The sequence below is a fragment of the Drosophila ficusphila genome, unplaced genomic scaffold (genome assembly GCF_018152265.1).
Source record: "Drosophila ficusphila isolate 14025-0441.05 unplaced genomic scaffold, ASM1815226v1 contig_412, whole genome shotgun sequence".
NCBI lineage: Eukaryota > Metazoa > Arthropoda > Insecta > Diptera > Drosophilidae > Drosophila > Drosophila ficusphila.
The window spans coordinates 2,090,514-2,105,019 of record NW_025064326.1 but is presented as its reverse complement, the minus strand read 5'-3'; the positions used below and the strand labels follow the sequence as shown (position 1 = coordinate 2,105,019).

General features: G+C 42.6%; 1 protein-coding gene and 1 pseudogene across 1 annotated transcript; one reads left to right on the top strand and one right to left on the bottom strand.

The window, feature by feature from the left end:
- Positions 1-1,151: 1,151 nt before the first annotated feature.
- LOC108092516 (ABC transporter G family member 2) lies at positions 1,152-12,985 on the bottom strand. Its single transcript, XM_017192138.2, has 15 exons — positions 12,912-12,985; positions 10,935-11,584; positions 7,423-7,540; positions 7,028-7,363; positions 6,731-6,969; positions 6,526-6,672; positions 5,944-6,456; positions 5,288-5,888; positions 3,786-3,836; positions 3,214-3,450; positions 2,972-3,161; positions 2,535-2,919; positions 2,361-2,477; positions 2,079-2,206; positions 1,152-2,008 (listed from the first exon to the last, which is right to left on the bottom strand). The coding sequence occupies exons 2-15, from the start codon at positions 11,440-11,442 to the stop codon at positions 1,235-1,237; spliced, it is 4,344 nt and encodes a 1,447-aa protein (XP_017047627.2). The 5' UTR covers positions 11,443-11,584; positions 12,912-12,985; the 3' UTR covers positions 1,152-1,234.
- A 753-nt stretch (positions 12,986-13,738) lies between these two features.
- On the top strand, positions 13,739-14,337 carry LOC108092338 (annotated as a pseudogene).
- Positions 14,338-14,506: the final 169 nt, after the last annotated feature.

The following is a 14,506-nucleotide window of genomic DNA, read 5'->3' as shown; positions in this document are numbered from 1 at the left end:
CTGGTCAAAAGTACTTAGCACACTTCCACCTACGTTGGAAATCTGAATTCGTGTCTGTATTTCCACATTCACACTCAGAAAAGTTTTAGTTCGCCGGCATTTCTATTTGGGTCATTGGGGATTTACAGGGCCCAGAAACTTTTCATATGCTTCTGCCAACAAAAAAAGGCTCGAACTTTTCAATTGGCAGCTTAAATTTTGCAGATATTTCCGATCCACTTTAAAATGTTGTCTGACCTCGCCAATGTTTGCTGTCTGCCGAGATTGTTTGTGTTTTAAATTGACTTAATGCCAGTTGGCGGCGACTTCCTCTCCGTATTAAACTTCTTCACACATGCGGCTTATCTGCCTGAGGAGTCAAAATCTGGCTAACGGGCTACTCATTACACATCATTTAATTAGGCCCTTTGCCAACCCAAAGAACGCTAATTGACTTCGCTCGCAACCCAAACACATGCATTTCCGAGTGAAAGGCTCAGAGGGAAATGGTCCTAAACGAATTTGCTATCTATTTGCAACATGACTGCGGGTAAAATAATAGAATTTCCGCTTCCTCCCCGCGCCGGAAGTTTCGGAGACGACACAAAAAGCTTGGCAAAATGCATTTCGGGGCAAAGCCCAAAAGTGTCGAAGATGCAGAAAGGCCACGGGACTTTGGGCTATAGCGACAGTAAGTCAGCCCGAATTCCAAGATGGTCTTGCCTATATGGCACACACCAGCGAGGTCTGTGTGTGTTTTGGCTGCAAGTAACGAGGCTTTCAAGGCTTGAAATATGTCTGTGCCAGGATATATGTACATATGTTGGCTGTCGGCGACAACTTCAGGGAGAGAAAAGCGCTGGGATCGAAAATAAAAAGTGGAATCGGATTAAAATAACTTGATTTAATCTAAAAAGCCATTCCGTTTTAACCGTGTTGTTTGATTTTCAAAAAAATTTATATATAACGGAAAATGTTAAATTTAAATTAAAATAAGATAGTAGAACGCTTCAAATATTACATACTTACATTTTCAGTATTTTATTTCCCAGGTTATCTATGTAAGTGTATTGGTTCATGACTTGGCTAGCGTCACTAGTAAAAGCCATGTAGAATTCGTGTATGAAGTTTGTAAAATACCTAATTTAATCCGATTCAAAAAACAATAAATGTATATTCTTAATAACTTTTATCCGCCTTTAAATTATTTTTTAAGCTTCAATACATTTAAGTCCCAGATAAAAAACTAACGATATCACCGAAGAGCTCGTCGGATGACCGAAGTGAGGGTCACAAAGAAAGCGAGGAGCAGGAGGATCAGGAACATTCCCAGCACCACCATGTCCCAATCGAACTCGTCGCCCTGCATCTCAAAGTCCTTGAGGAACTTGTCCGCTGTCCTATAGTAGCAGAATGTGGCATGGCACTCCAGCTCCCCGCGATCGTAACCGTAGATGGCCCTCATCAGGCCCTCGAAGATGTACCTGAAGAAGGACACGTCGCAGATGGGACGCAGGAACCAGGAGAGCTCGTTCAGGCGGATGAAGAAGCCGGAGAACAGCAGGAACGGAATCGTGGCACTCGGCACCAGGAAAATAGCCAACTGCATGGGGAACAGCGATCCGGCGATCACCCCGATGAAGTGGCCGATGAACGCGGTCATCACACAAATGCCCCAGCACATGAGAAATCGATGGAGCTCTGGTGGCTGGCCGGACATGAAGTACCCGATGCTGATGAACAGGGTGGGGCAGGTGAACTGCATGGGTAGATCGGCCAGGACCTTCGATAAGTAGTAGGCACTCAGTGAGTACCAGCCGTTGTAGTACTCCCTGATGAACACCGCCGAGTCCTGCATGCACAGCAGGATGGAGGGCATCGCATTGCCGGCGAACACGAACAGGATAATGAAGAACAGGCAGGACACGTTGGATATGATTTTGCCTGCATCGCCACCAACTTGCCAGTAGACCACGCCCAAAAGTAGCGCCACCACCACGTGCATCACCACACGCATCTGGACTGCCACCTAGAAGAGCGTTAGTGTTATTAAATCTATGATGGATTATATGAAATGAGATCCTTAAACTAAAACCCACCAAGTCCCTCGACATAGAGCGCAAATGGCGACGAAGTAGCACGCTCAGCTGAAACCAAAAGCCCACCTGCTCCTTACTCCGCAGATGGGCCAAGTCCGAAGTATCCTTGTGGACATCAATCAGCGCTGCTGAAAGTAAATTTGAGCGGACAGAGAAATGCGACAGATAGAGCAGAGGAAGGAAAAGTGCAGTAAAAAGAAAAAGTAATTCAGTGCAGAGGTGGGAAATGAAGTCTGTATAAGATAAAACATCCTGAGAATCGACCCGACCTTCATCACTTACTCTCTTCATCAACTTGCAGCTTCACAATGTTGCTGGTGTTGCAATATTTCATCTTGTTCTGGGAAATAAGCGATTCACAGCGCTCTGTGGTTGTGGATTGGCTGCAAATCTCCAGGGCTAAAATTAAGGATTTTATAAATACACATATGATTAAATACTTTTTTAAAGACCTACCAAAATCTGCAGGATTATAGTACTGTGGACAAACGTAACCCGATTCCGCAAAGGTGCTCAGCATCTCCCGCTGTTCGCCGGCGTAGAGAACCTCCCCGTGAGCCAAAACCAGGACATCGTCGAAGAGTTGGAAGAGTCGCGATCCCGGCTGATGGACCACACAGACCACGATCCTGCCATCGTGGGCCAATCGCTGCAGGTGGCAAATCACCTGGTAACTGGCCACGCAGTCCAGTCCACTGGTGGGCTCATCGAAAAACATGATGGGCGGATTCGTGACCAGTTCGATGCCGATGGACAATCTTTTCTGCTCGCCTCCGGACAAATTCTTTACCAAGGTCCGGCGACAGGACTGCAGCTGCAATATGTCGATTATGTCGTCTATCTGGGAATGCCAGCATTAGGTTTGTATTTTTAATATAAAATCTGCCACGTACAATTTTCTGTTTTTCCTGAGGTATTGTACTACTGGGCATTTTCAGATCAACAGAAACACGTAACGTCTCTTCCACAGTCAGAAGATTCAGCATCACAAAATCCTGAGCAATGTAGGCTGACATTTTCCGAAAGGTTAGCATATCCCTGGGACGACCGTTCAAAAGGAACTGCCCAGTTACACCTTGGAGTCTGTAAAATGATTAATAAATTGGCTTACTATTTCCTAATGGAGTTTACTCACTTGAAACCCGCCAGTGCATTCAGCATTGTGGACTTTCCAGCTCCCGAGGGTCCCAGAATGGCCGTAAGTCGTCCCGATTTGAAGACCCCACATACCTCGTTCAATATGGGACTGGATCCCTTTGCGGCCCCCTTCAAACTGTAGCCAACCTGGCTGAAATGCAGCTCCAGCGCCTTCTGCTTTTGGGCCAGGCCATTCGCCTGAACTTGGACTGCGTTATCGGCCATCGAACGGCGGCTGATTGTTGTTTATGAACCAGAAACCCGTGTGCGGACTGATTATATACGGTTTTTGTTTATGCGAGGGTCCGAACATAAAGCCGGTCAGCAAGGCAGTGAACTGAACGCGGGATCGATCGATCGATTCTTAATAAATGCAGAACTCTCTTAACTCGATTAAAGCTGGTACATTTCGGAGCTTATCTTTGGAATGACTGTTAGGGAGGATCGCGGATAATCTTATCGCTGGGGTTGGCTGGATTGGATCAAGGTCGTCAAACCCAATGGAACCTGTTCGACAGGACTGGTATGGGTTCGATGAATGGGGCTCTAGATCACTGCAGTCCCACTCACCTCGATTTGGTTTGGATCTTGTCGGAGGTCAGTCGAGTTCTGGGATAGGAGCTACAAATCATAAGAAGTGATTTTTTAACTACGCAATAAAAAGATGGCACTTGTTAACTGATAATATATTGCATATTCTTATAGTTAATGAATATTTAAGGAAACTAATTAATTTCGTTTTTACAAAATACCATTTTCCGTTCTATTTTTTAAAGTTATCTTTTTATCTTTACTGATTGGCAACTTTTTTCCACTACCGCCTAAAAGTCAGCACTAATTTCTGGGTTTTCGTCTGACCTTCTTTAGAGAGTGAAATTAACAATTGGCTGACCGGCGGCACTGGGTAATTGATACAGAAAATTCAACACGAAACAATGACCGCTGATGATAGCTCACACCCATTTACATTGTACTGATATACGCAGCTCGAACTGAGGGATATAATAGAAATTAGACATTGAAATTTCCTTTGTTTAGTTTTAATGTTCAGCAGCTGCTGCTTATCACTAACTTTTATTTGCCCGGAAAATCTGTTGTTGCAGCGGTCGGTAAAAACAACAACAAATCATTGTACTTTTTTTCACTTGTTTTTTCTTGCAAAACGGGTTAGGGATTTAATGATTAATGAAAATCTGGTTTGTGCACCATACAGTAACACCAAGTTTGAATTTTCAATGTTTATTGTTATTGAAATACCTTTTTCGAGGCATGAATCGATATTTTATCACCATTGACCGCGACTTTGTGTTTATTTGTATTTTGTTTGGCTCCGTCAATTAAGATTCAAGTCGCGATCGTATTAGGCGAGTGTCAGAGGGGTTTATTTGAGCGGTCCCCGGTGTCGACCAATTTATGATGATATTCAAAATGCGACTGACTTAATTTGCTCAAAAGTCGCAAGCCGGCAACTGCTATTAATCGCAATTCGTCTGGACAACAAGTTTGAGGTGCACTCAAGTTGCATTTAGGTTTGATCTGAATTTGTAGCCTACTTCCAAGCTACTGACTTAAAATCTAACACGATTAAAATATATTTTAATTCAAGGTCGTGACTTAACATTGAAGCAGGCAAACTCCCAGCGCAAAAAAACAATTCAAACAAGATAGCTATTCAAAACGCAAGGTTCATGGAAAAATATTTTTAATAATATTTTCAAAGTCATTCTCGCAGCCTTAAAATCAGGCTAGTGTTACAACTAGTCAATAAATGATTCGTTAATACAATTCAAAAATACAATTGCGTATGCGCTATGCTACAAAAATGTTCTATTTACAGTTATTGGTCTCGCTAACCGCCGTGTGTGTATGTTTGTCAGTGTGTATGAGGGCTCTATGATCCTTTGTTTCATATATATCACGATTTCCTTACGCTCTACAGGCTTCTCAAATCTTTGGCACATCAGTTTCTCTCTCGAATAAATGCTTAACAAGAAACCACAAGTATAAAAGTAAAACACGTAGCTTTCGGCGGAATGTGGCAGGTTTCCTCAGGCCCCTCGAACCCAGTGTCTCATCTGAACAATCGGAGGCGGAAGGACATTATGTAGAAGGCCAGAATGCGCAGGAAGACCAATACGCCAATTAGGAAGATCAGGGCCAGCGTATAGCTCCCGTCGGCCATGTCCAGACTTTTGAGTATGTGCTTGGGCGCCAAGAGGTGGCAGTACATCTCCTCGCAGACCAACTTCTCGCGACCGTACCCGAAGATGGCCATCATGGATCCCTCCAGGCTGTACTTTAGGAACGATATGTCGAACATCCAGCGCATGTATGCCGGGGCGTCCTTCTCCATCAGAAAGAAGCCGCTGAACTGCAGGAACGGGCAGATAAAGAAGGGTCCCAGGATGGAGCCCAGCTTCAGACTCAGCGCCGCGCCCACCGCCAATCCGATGCTTTGCGAAACCAGAGCCGTGACGAACACAATCAGGAAGAAGAGACCGAAACGCCAGAGTTCCAGGGGCTGCTTGGTCATCAGATAGGTGGGCACCATAAACAGGGCACTGCAGATAACCTGGATGGGCAAGTCCGCCAGGGTGATGGCCACATAATATGCGCGCAAGGAGTACCAGCGGTTGAAGTGCTCCCGGGAGACAATCGGAAACTCCAGGGGAACTGTAAGATTTTACTGTTAATGTATCTCAAATTTTGTAACTCAGACAATACTTACACTTTACCAATATCCCCGAGAACGCACAGTACATTATGAACATGATCGTGTAGAATAGGTAGCGGAAGATATTTAACGTCTGGGCGGCATCGTTTCCGATTCCAAAGTACAGGGTTCCTATTAGCAGTCCAGTGATCAGATGGATGGCAAACCGCATCGTGGTTAGCGAGCTGTCCCGCCAAATCAGCAGGAAGGTCCTTAGCAACAGAATACTCAACTGGCGGTAGAAGGGAGTTGCGTAGATGTTCTCCCTCTTGCACAAATGTGAGGGATCCAATTCCAGGGGTCGCTTGGGTTTCTTCTTTTTCTTTGGCTTACAGCAACTTGCGGCTGACTTTCCTCCAACATCTCCGCTACCAACTCCCGCAGCTTGGCTGTCCCACACCCGCGAGGATAGCTCATTGATGGGCGTGAGTGGCTTAAAAGTACCGCCCTGATGGGAGTGCGATGGGGCCGTTGTTGCCATTACGGGCGCATTCACGGGTGTGATTATACCCGCTGCCATTAGTTGATCTGTAAAAAACAAAGTGGTACTTGGTTATTCGAGATTCTTTGAATTTTGTGGGAAACTTTATGTCTTACCAACTTTCTTCATAGCTGCCAATTGAGCAATTCGAGCAGACTTGCTCTGTCGGTAATCCTCATTCCGACCATTGTCCATCAGGGCCACCAACTTCTCCAGCTGGTTGTCCTCCTCCGTGTCGTAGTCATGAGTGGCTATTTCCATTACTGTTGAATAAGATCTTGTCATTTCCTTTCTCAAAAGAAACATAACTACTGAACTTACAGTAGTCCGCGGGGTTGTAGGACTCCGGGCAGTGCATATTGAGGGCTCCGAGGAAGGGCAGTAGGTTTTGGGGTCCGCCCGAATAAATGCACTTGCCCTCGCCAATGGCATACAAATGGTCGAACATGGCAAAGGTCAAGGCACTTGGCTGGTGGATTGTACAAATCACAGTTCGTCCCTCGAGGGAGAGCTTCTTGAGCAGATTTATTAGCTGATTGGAGGTGGAGCTATCCAAGCCACTGAAATCGTAAACTTCTTATTAGATTTAAATATTTGATATGGTTAACATCAACATACGTGGTTGGTTCATCCAGAATCAGCACCGGTGGGTTATTTACCAGCTCCAAGGCGATTGCCAAACGCTTCTTTTGGCCTCCACTGAGTTGTCCCGTTTTCGTGTGCCGGTTATCGTACATCCCGATCGCCTCCAGGATGCTCTTCACCCGCTCCTTCTTCTCACTTAAGGTCATATGGGTTCCTATTTTTAAATTAGCTGCAAAGTGCATCGCCTCCTTAACGGACAAAAGGCCTTGAAGACTCGTATCCTGGCGGATAAAGGCCACGTTCGGCTTAAAGGCTTTGAGATCTCGTCGATTGCCGTTTATCCGAAAATCGCCTGTATATCCATACATTCTGAAATAGATATTCGTCAGCTAGGATGGAAAGGAGTCTAATATTGGGGCTAACATTACGTGTATCCTGAGAGGATATTAAGCAGGGTGCTTTTTCCAGCTCCTGAAGGTCCAACAATGGCACTAAGCTCTCCCGATTTAAAATAGCCTGTCAATCCCATCAGCACATCCTTGATTTCTGCAAAGAAGTACTAAGTATTAATTTTGGAAAATAATTCAATAAAATAATGCCGTAAAATCTACAAAATGCAAACTATTACCTAAGAAGGTAACACTACATTTATTGGCGGGATTTTTACCTGATTACCACTAAGCCAGTTCGATAAGGTAACCTAATCGTTGACAGACTTCAATTTTCAGGAAATTCTACTTAATTAAGTAAGTAAGTGCGTTAAATCAAACTAGAAATCAAGCAAAAGGTGACGTTATTTAAATTTTAAGATAAGAATATGATTTAGCTAAAGTGGTAAAATAGTAGATTAAGGTAAACTAAACTTTTCTTAGAAAATACATTTTATAAATAATATTGATAAATGAGTGCATGCGTATAACATTGTGAATTTCTTTAATTGTAACCGATTCCCAGTTGACTTTAATCAATTTATTTCTATATTGCTTATTTGCTTGGCCCACCATTTTAATTGTAGAGTGTCCCACATTCTCACATTGAGTTAAATAAAACATCCCCCCAGTGATAAGCAAATCCCACATTTTGCGATTAATGGCATTCAATGCTGTCTAATCATTTTTGCCCTCTTTCTGAGCTCCCCAGTCGATGGATGATCGTGCCATAAAAAACCTTAAGTTCAATAAGTTCCAGTGGGTAGTTTTTTTTGTAGCTTTGAGCCATCTACATTGTAGTCGTCTGTTTAAAATGTCGAATAATCTACCGATTAGGCATAGCTTCTGGCCAATTTAGATTTCAGGGGTCTGTTCAAGTTCTTATCAATCACTCCGTCGTCGAATATTATCGCAACGAGTTCTATGACCAAAATCGTCGTTAAAGTGCCTTTACGTCTTTTTTTATGCCCGTGAGCCAGATGTTGAACTCGAACAGGTGTACAACGATTTTATTGCATTTCCAACGCCTCGATGAAGTTGGCGGCTTTATCAATGTTTCTATGGCCTTGTACTTGGCACTGCATTTTGCAAAGAGGGATTATGAGTAACACCTGCATTTCTATTGGTTTACGTAAACATATTATATTAAATTTACCAAAACAAATACATGAAGGACACTTCAGGGTAAAGTCATTGAAAAGAATTTCTTATCAAATTGCTTGGTAATTGCACTGGTAATTAAATACAATTTTGAGAATGCAACAACCCTTATCTTCATGTTCAAAGATTGACGTTTAAGGCTTCCAAAAAATATAAGCACGCACATGCCGACAGAACTCTCGTGTTTTTTTTTTTTGAGAAATCCGTCCCAGATCGCACCGGAAACTGTCCCCAACAATTACATCTTGAGCGTGCTAATCTCTTAATAGGAAAGAGGAAGCTGGCGCTCTCAAGTCACCTGACTCATCTCAAAAGTCGGGCTCTTTGTGTGTATATTATATGGCCTGAAACGTTTTCAAAATGGAAACTGAGAAAACTCACTTAAATACTACGACAAAGAAGACACGCGAAGAACAACGGAAAATCCATGGAGACAAAGAGCAGATATTTCACTTAATGAAACTTAACTGACATCAATTAAAACGCTTGCGTCTTTCTCATGAAGCCGAGAATCTGTTTTATCATGTTTTCATATCCCTCGCTTTCTAATTTTCCTATCTAACTGCGGGATATATTATTATTATTATTATGTTTGCAGGTCTCAGTGTCATAATAACAATAATATTTATCACATGTCCGGCATGCGTCAAAATCGGAACTTTTATATAAGTGCAAGCATGTAGATAAAAATAATCGATTTTCCTTTACTAGCTGCTGATTTTTAGTAACCTAAAATACGTTATTAGTAAAGAATTCATGTTCGTATGTTTTCTGCCTTTTATTATCAATAACTCGTTGTGACGGAAAGTTGATAAAGGTAGTTTGTAGATATGGAGCAGAAGTAACACTGTAGCCAATTTAGGTTACTTTATGCTTTGCTGTCAAAGCAGAACAATTGGCCTTGGTAACTCAAAGGTCTAAAAAAGTTTCGTGTTTCACCTAAGAATATGATTAATTAATGTGCAGTGTAGGTATATTTTTCTTCTAAGCCCTAACTCCGTTTTATAGTCATGTACCTGAACTATCTAGCCACGAGTGCCCAGTAATTACCCCACATAATGTTTGTCCATGATTTATCGTGCATGTAATCAGCGGGTGGCGCGTGCCATAATTTCCACCAGGATCATAATCGGATACTTAAATGAGTCAGGCCGTGAGTCACCTGGGATACCTAGTTCGGCCACCTGCCCACCGAAGTATCTTTTCGGGAATGGCTATCTATCGGTGGTGCACTAGCGTGAGTCACTTGTCATTAGTCCCTCGTTAAAGCCGCAAAAAGCGATAGCGTTCAAGAGAAGTTTCAAGTAACTGCGATTGCGTATTTATTCATGTTGTAAGCGACGTTATCAGCATTGAAGCTCTGGGATCGTCGAATTGTAAACAAAAGGGCAGCCACACTCGGCGACATGTAAATGGTTTCCTAAATTATATTTAGATAAAAATCAGTGACCGCCACTTATTTTACTTATGCGAGAGACCAAGCTCTGATCAATTTAATTTATAAGGCTCTTTGAACCCAGTGATTCGCCCAATCAATATAATGAATTGAGAGGCTCTTCGGTCGTTACATACGAGTATATCCAATAAAGGCAACTGATTTTTTCTTCTTTATTTTTTCCCCGCATTATAGACTTTGCCCCATATTTAAATCTTGGACATGCATGATAACGGCTAAGGGTCCTAATCTACAAATATAGCTGAGACCCGTAAATGTGAATTGCAAATCACATTAATCAATGTTTAATGGCCTTATCTGAAGATTGATGAACCGAGAATATATTAGATATCGCAACAATCAGTGGTCATGATTTAAATAATTGTAGCGCTATCTGAATTTAAATGGCTTTACCATTAAAATATAATTTTTGGCAACTCATGTACGAAAGTTCACTCCAGTCGCAGTGAACTGGTCAATTTTAATTGGGTTGGCTGGACATTGCCACTCTCGGACATATGATATAGCTTATGGCCAACCCTTAATTAAAACTGCCAGCAATGCGTGACTGGGAGCAAGCGAGTAATTTTATGACCCTTGGGGAATGCTCTTTAGAGGCCCGCTTTTAGGTAGGATTCAAAACTTTGGACCCCGAATCGGTTTTCAACAATGTAATATCTTCTCAAAGTGTGAAAATAAAGAAACACAAAATCACGCCTTGCAAATATGATGTTTTCTCTTTTCAATTTTTGTTTATATGAGAATTCTACAAATGTAAGCATTTTTTTTCTAAATTAGAAATCCCCAAACTTGGCATCGAACTCTAACCGACAACCACACATGCAGAACATTTTAAAGTGAAAACGAAATTAAATCAATTTAATGGAGACCGACAATTAAAAGACAGTAAGCTTACCTCTCTGGAAGACTCCGAATTTGGTGGTGTAGCGTATGTTCTCGAACCCGATGTTGATCTTCTTGATGGTTTTGTACTGTTCGTGGGGAAAGATGGATCCTCCGCTGGTGGCAGTGCTGCAGCTTTGGCGGCTATCGTCACTATTCTGGCTCTTCTGGCTCCTGTGGCTTTGGTTGGCAGGCGACGAGAAGGGCGTGGCTCCCATGAGAGTTCCGTAGATGGAATCACTGGTGGAAAGCACCGTATTTTCCGTTTCGGCCAGTGGAGCGTCGTTCGACTTGCCCGTAATGTTCAAGGTCAAATGCGGCGGTCGCTTGGAGGACAACTTCCTGGCGGGCACGGGGGTCGTGGGCCGGGGTAGTCCTCCAGAGCCCCCATGTCCTCCATATCCTTTCGATCCGCCCGATGACAGATGGGTTTCCGAACTGGACTTCAGTGTACTCAATCGGATGGCATCGCCACCGGTCACATTTGGCGACACCGCACTGGCCAAACTCCAACTGGACATGACGTGACTTTATATATTTTTTAGCACTTTTGATCTCGCGGCCTTTCTATAGTCTTAACCCTATTTCGGTTTCGCTTTTATCTGTCTGCCTTCAACGCGCGTCCTCCATTTAATTTGCTCTTTCCGCTCGTTCGTGGTAGGCCTGTTTTTGCGTTAATTTTTGAGGAGCGTCAGTCAAACAATTAGAATAAATATTATTTGCTTAAGTGTGTGCGTGTTCGTTGCTCATTTGAATTTTAATTTCGCTCTTCGTCTTGTCGGTGTGAGTTCATTCGCTTTCTAGCTGTTCTCAAGGGCGTGGGGCAGGGGGTCGTAGGCGGAGTGTTCCCTGGGAGACCGGCGGGCAACCATTTAATAAAAAGTCGAACGGGTGGGAACAGTTGTCTGTTGCTAATCACACCATGCCCCCAAAATCAAGAATAGCACACAAGCACATGGTGGCACATGTAAAATGAGAGACTATCAACCCAGGGGCGGACTTAGAGATATGTTTAAGGGGGTTGAATGTTTGTCCGGTGTATAAGGAAGGAATAAAAAAATATTATCCTAAACTTAAAATTTTTTTTAATTTAATAACGATTGTTTAGTAAGAACCCCCTTAATCCGTCACTGCTATAAACAATGTTTGTTGTTATTGCCACCCGTATAGCGAGAAAGATGAAAATGAGCTCTCCGCTCACAAAGAACGTGCGCTGCGGGGGAGGAAAGGGGACACCAGATTATTGCGCTACAGTAACAATAGCCAAGTCTTTACATATTCACGCCATACACATTTGTCAATTTAAAATGTCACTAATATTTATACTCAAATCACTGTTGTTAAACACATAAGTATTACGATTTTTAGTACATAAGTAGTACTTAGCAATTTTTAACGATTTTTTGAAACCAATATGCCCTATGTTTTGAATTTGTTGTGTAGCGCTCGCGAAATGCACTCAAAGCTTCTTCTTTATGATGCAAATATTGTGTATTATTTACGTATATTTAGCACGTCGCTCTCTAGCCTTTGTTTTGAACAATTGAGACGCACGTTTAATCGTTCTTAGTTTTTGTTTAATGTAGTACTTGTGCATTCACTCAAGAGCAGCTGATACTAGTTTCTGTGTATGTGTGTTGGCCTAGCCGTCGACTTATTGGCCCTCTGTCATTCCCGCGTCTTTCGCTATTGGTAGAAGCGCGTTATTATTGCTGTAGTATCGCCAACTAAGTTTTTAGTGGGTAGTTCTCACTTAAAAGTATATCAAGTTCTAAGGCTTTCTGCGGCTTATCACTGGGCAGTGGTGTGGGGTGGACGGGTGTGTAGAGGCAAAAGGGGCCAAAGGCTAAACCCGCTAAACCACAAAAAATTCAGTTTGATTGGTGAATCGCAGCCGATTATCTCTATGTCAATGCAACTGATAAGCAAAGTGCAGCTGACACACACACGCACACGCACACACGAGCACAATCACTGGGTTGATTATTACCGTAATAATTATATAGATGGCTATATCTTTTGTGGAACCGAAGAACGAGCGATCCGTAGCGACCGTTAGCATGGCTCGAAATGAAAATTCAGGAGAATTCAAAAAATTACGAACTGAACCAAGCTGATTAGCTGTCTCCCAGGGAGCGAAAAAGACACATATAGAGAGAAAGAGAGCGTGGGTCTCCTCCACAACCGCTGACAATCAGCTGATTTATATAAACACCCCACCAAAACTCGAAGAATGTTTACCTCTCGTTGACTTCTCTCTGCCGCTGGGGTGTTTTTTTTTTTTTTTTTTTTTGTAGTCCTTCAACGTAGTCTGGAGTACTTCGAGGGGGAAGGATTTCATTTGATTCCCCGCCTTACCAGTTGCAATTTCAATTCACATCCAAACAAAGAACAGGCGCAAAAACAAGTCAAACCAGTTTTTTATGACTTTAACACACAGCGACTTGTAACTTGTAACCGAAATAAACAATGCAAGCATTATAGCTATGCATTTAACTCAACATAAACCTTAAAAACTTGTTTGCTTATTACTTTTAAACACTCGCATTTTTTCTAAATCGTCGTTACTTGTTCTTTTCTGTTTCTTATCGTAGTCTGGCAACCTAGACCAAGTACTTAACAGAAGGCGTTATGCTATTTTGTATTTCCCCTAATCAGCTGTTAAAGTTTGGCGTTGCCACATCTTCATGTTTTTTTAAGTTTGGCGGTAAAATTTAAATTTCTTTTGTTTCCGCCGCACCGTTATCTCTAATGACTTTTTGAATATATCCTATACATGAAGAACAGATAACTAACAGTGTTTGCAATACCTTTCAACTCAAAAAGTTAAAATGAGAGTAACCGGAAAAATGTTGAAGGACATCATTTGCGCAGCAAAGGCTGGCAACAAGGAGCGTACTCTAATAATGATTAAGCCGGATGGAGTTCAGCGAGGACTCATTGGCACGATCATCGATCGCTTCGAGCGAAAGGGATTCCAACTTGTCGTCATAAAGTTGACTTTTGCCACCAAGGAGTGTTTGGAGAAGCACTACGCCGACCTGTGCGAACGGCCCTTCTTTTCAGATTTTTGTAAGCACATGACCTCCTGTCCAGTGGTTCCCATATTGTTTGGAGGGTTTAAACGTGGTCAAGGCGTGCCGCCAAATGTTGGGAGCGACTAATCCCTCTGAATCTCTAGTCGGAACCATTCGCGGGGACTTTTGCCTCCATGTCGGCCGCAATATCATCCACGGATCGGGTGCCGTCGAAACTGCCGAGAAGGAAATAGCCATTTGGTTCGAGGAGAAGGAACTGGTCTCCTGGAACCTGGCTCTTACCAACTGGATCTACGAATGAGGTGCTATTCCCATCCAAGGCCGATGAGCAGATTTATATTTTTTTAAAGCCTATTATAAAAATATTTACTTCAAAATGCCCAACTATTTATAATTCTAAGCTCAATCCTTAGAGACCTAAATATTTCTGTGAAATAAAATAATAATTTCATAGAAATAAAATAATTTCCCGCTTATCTGGTGCTGACTGTGCCACTCGTACGCAAAATAGTCGATTTCGACACCAGAATAAATGATATTGCGAAGC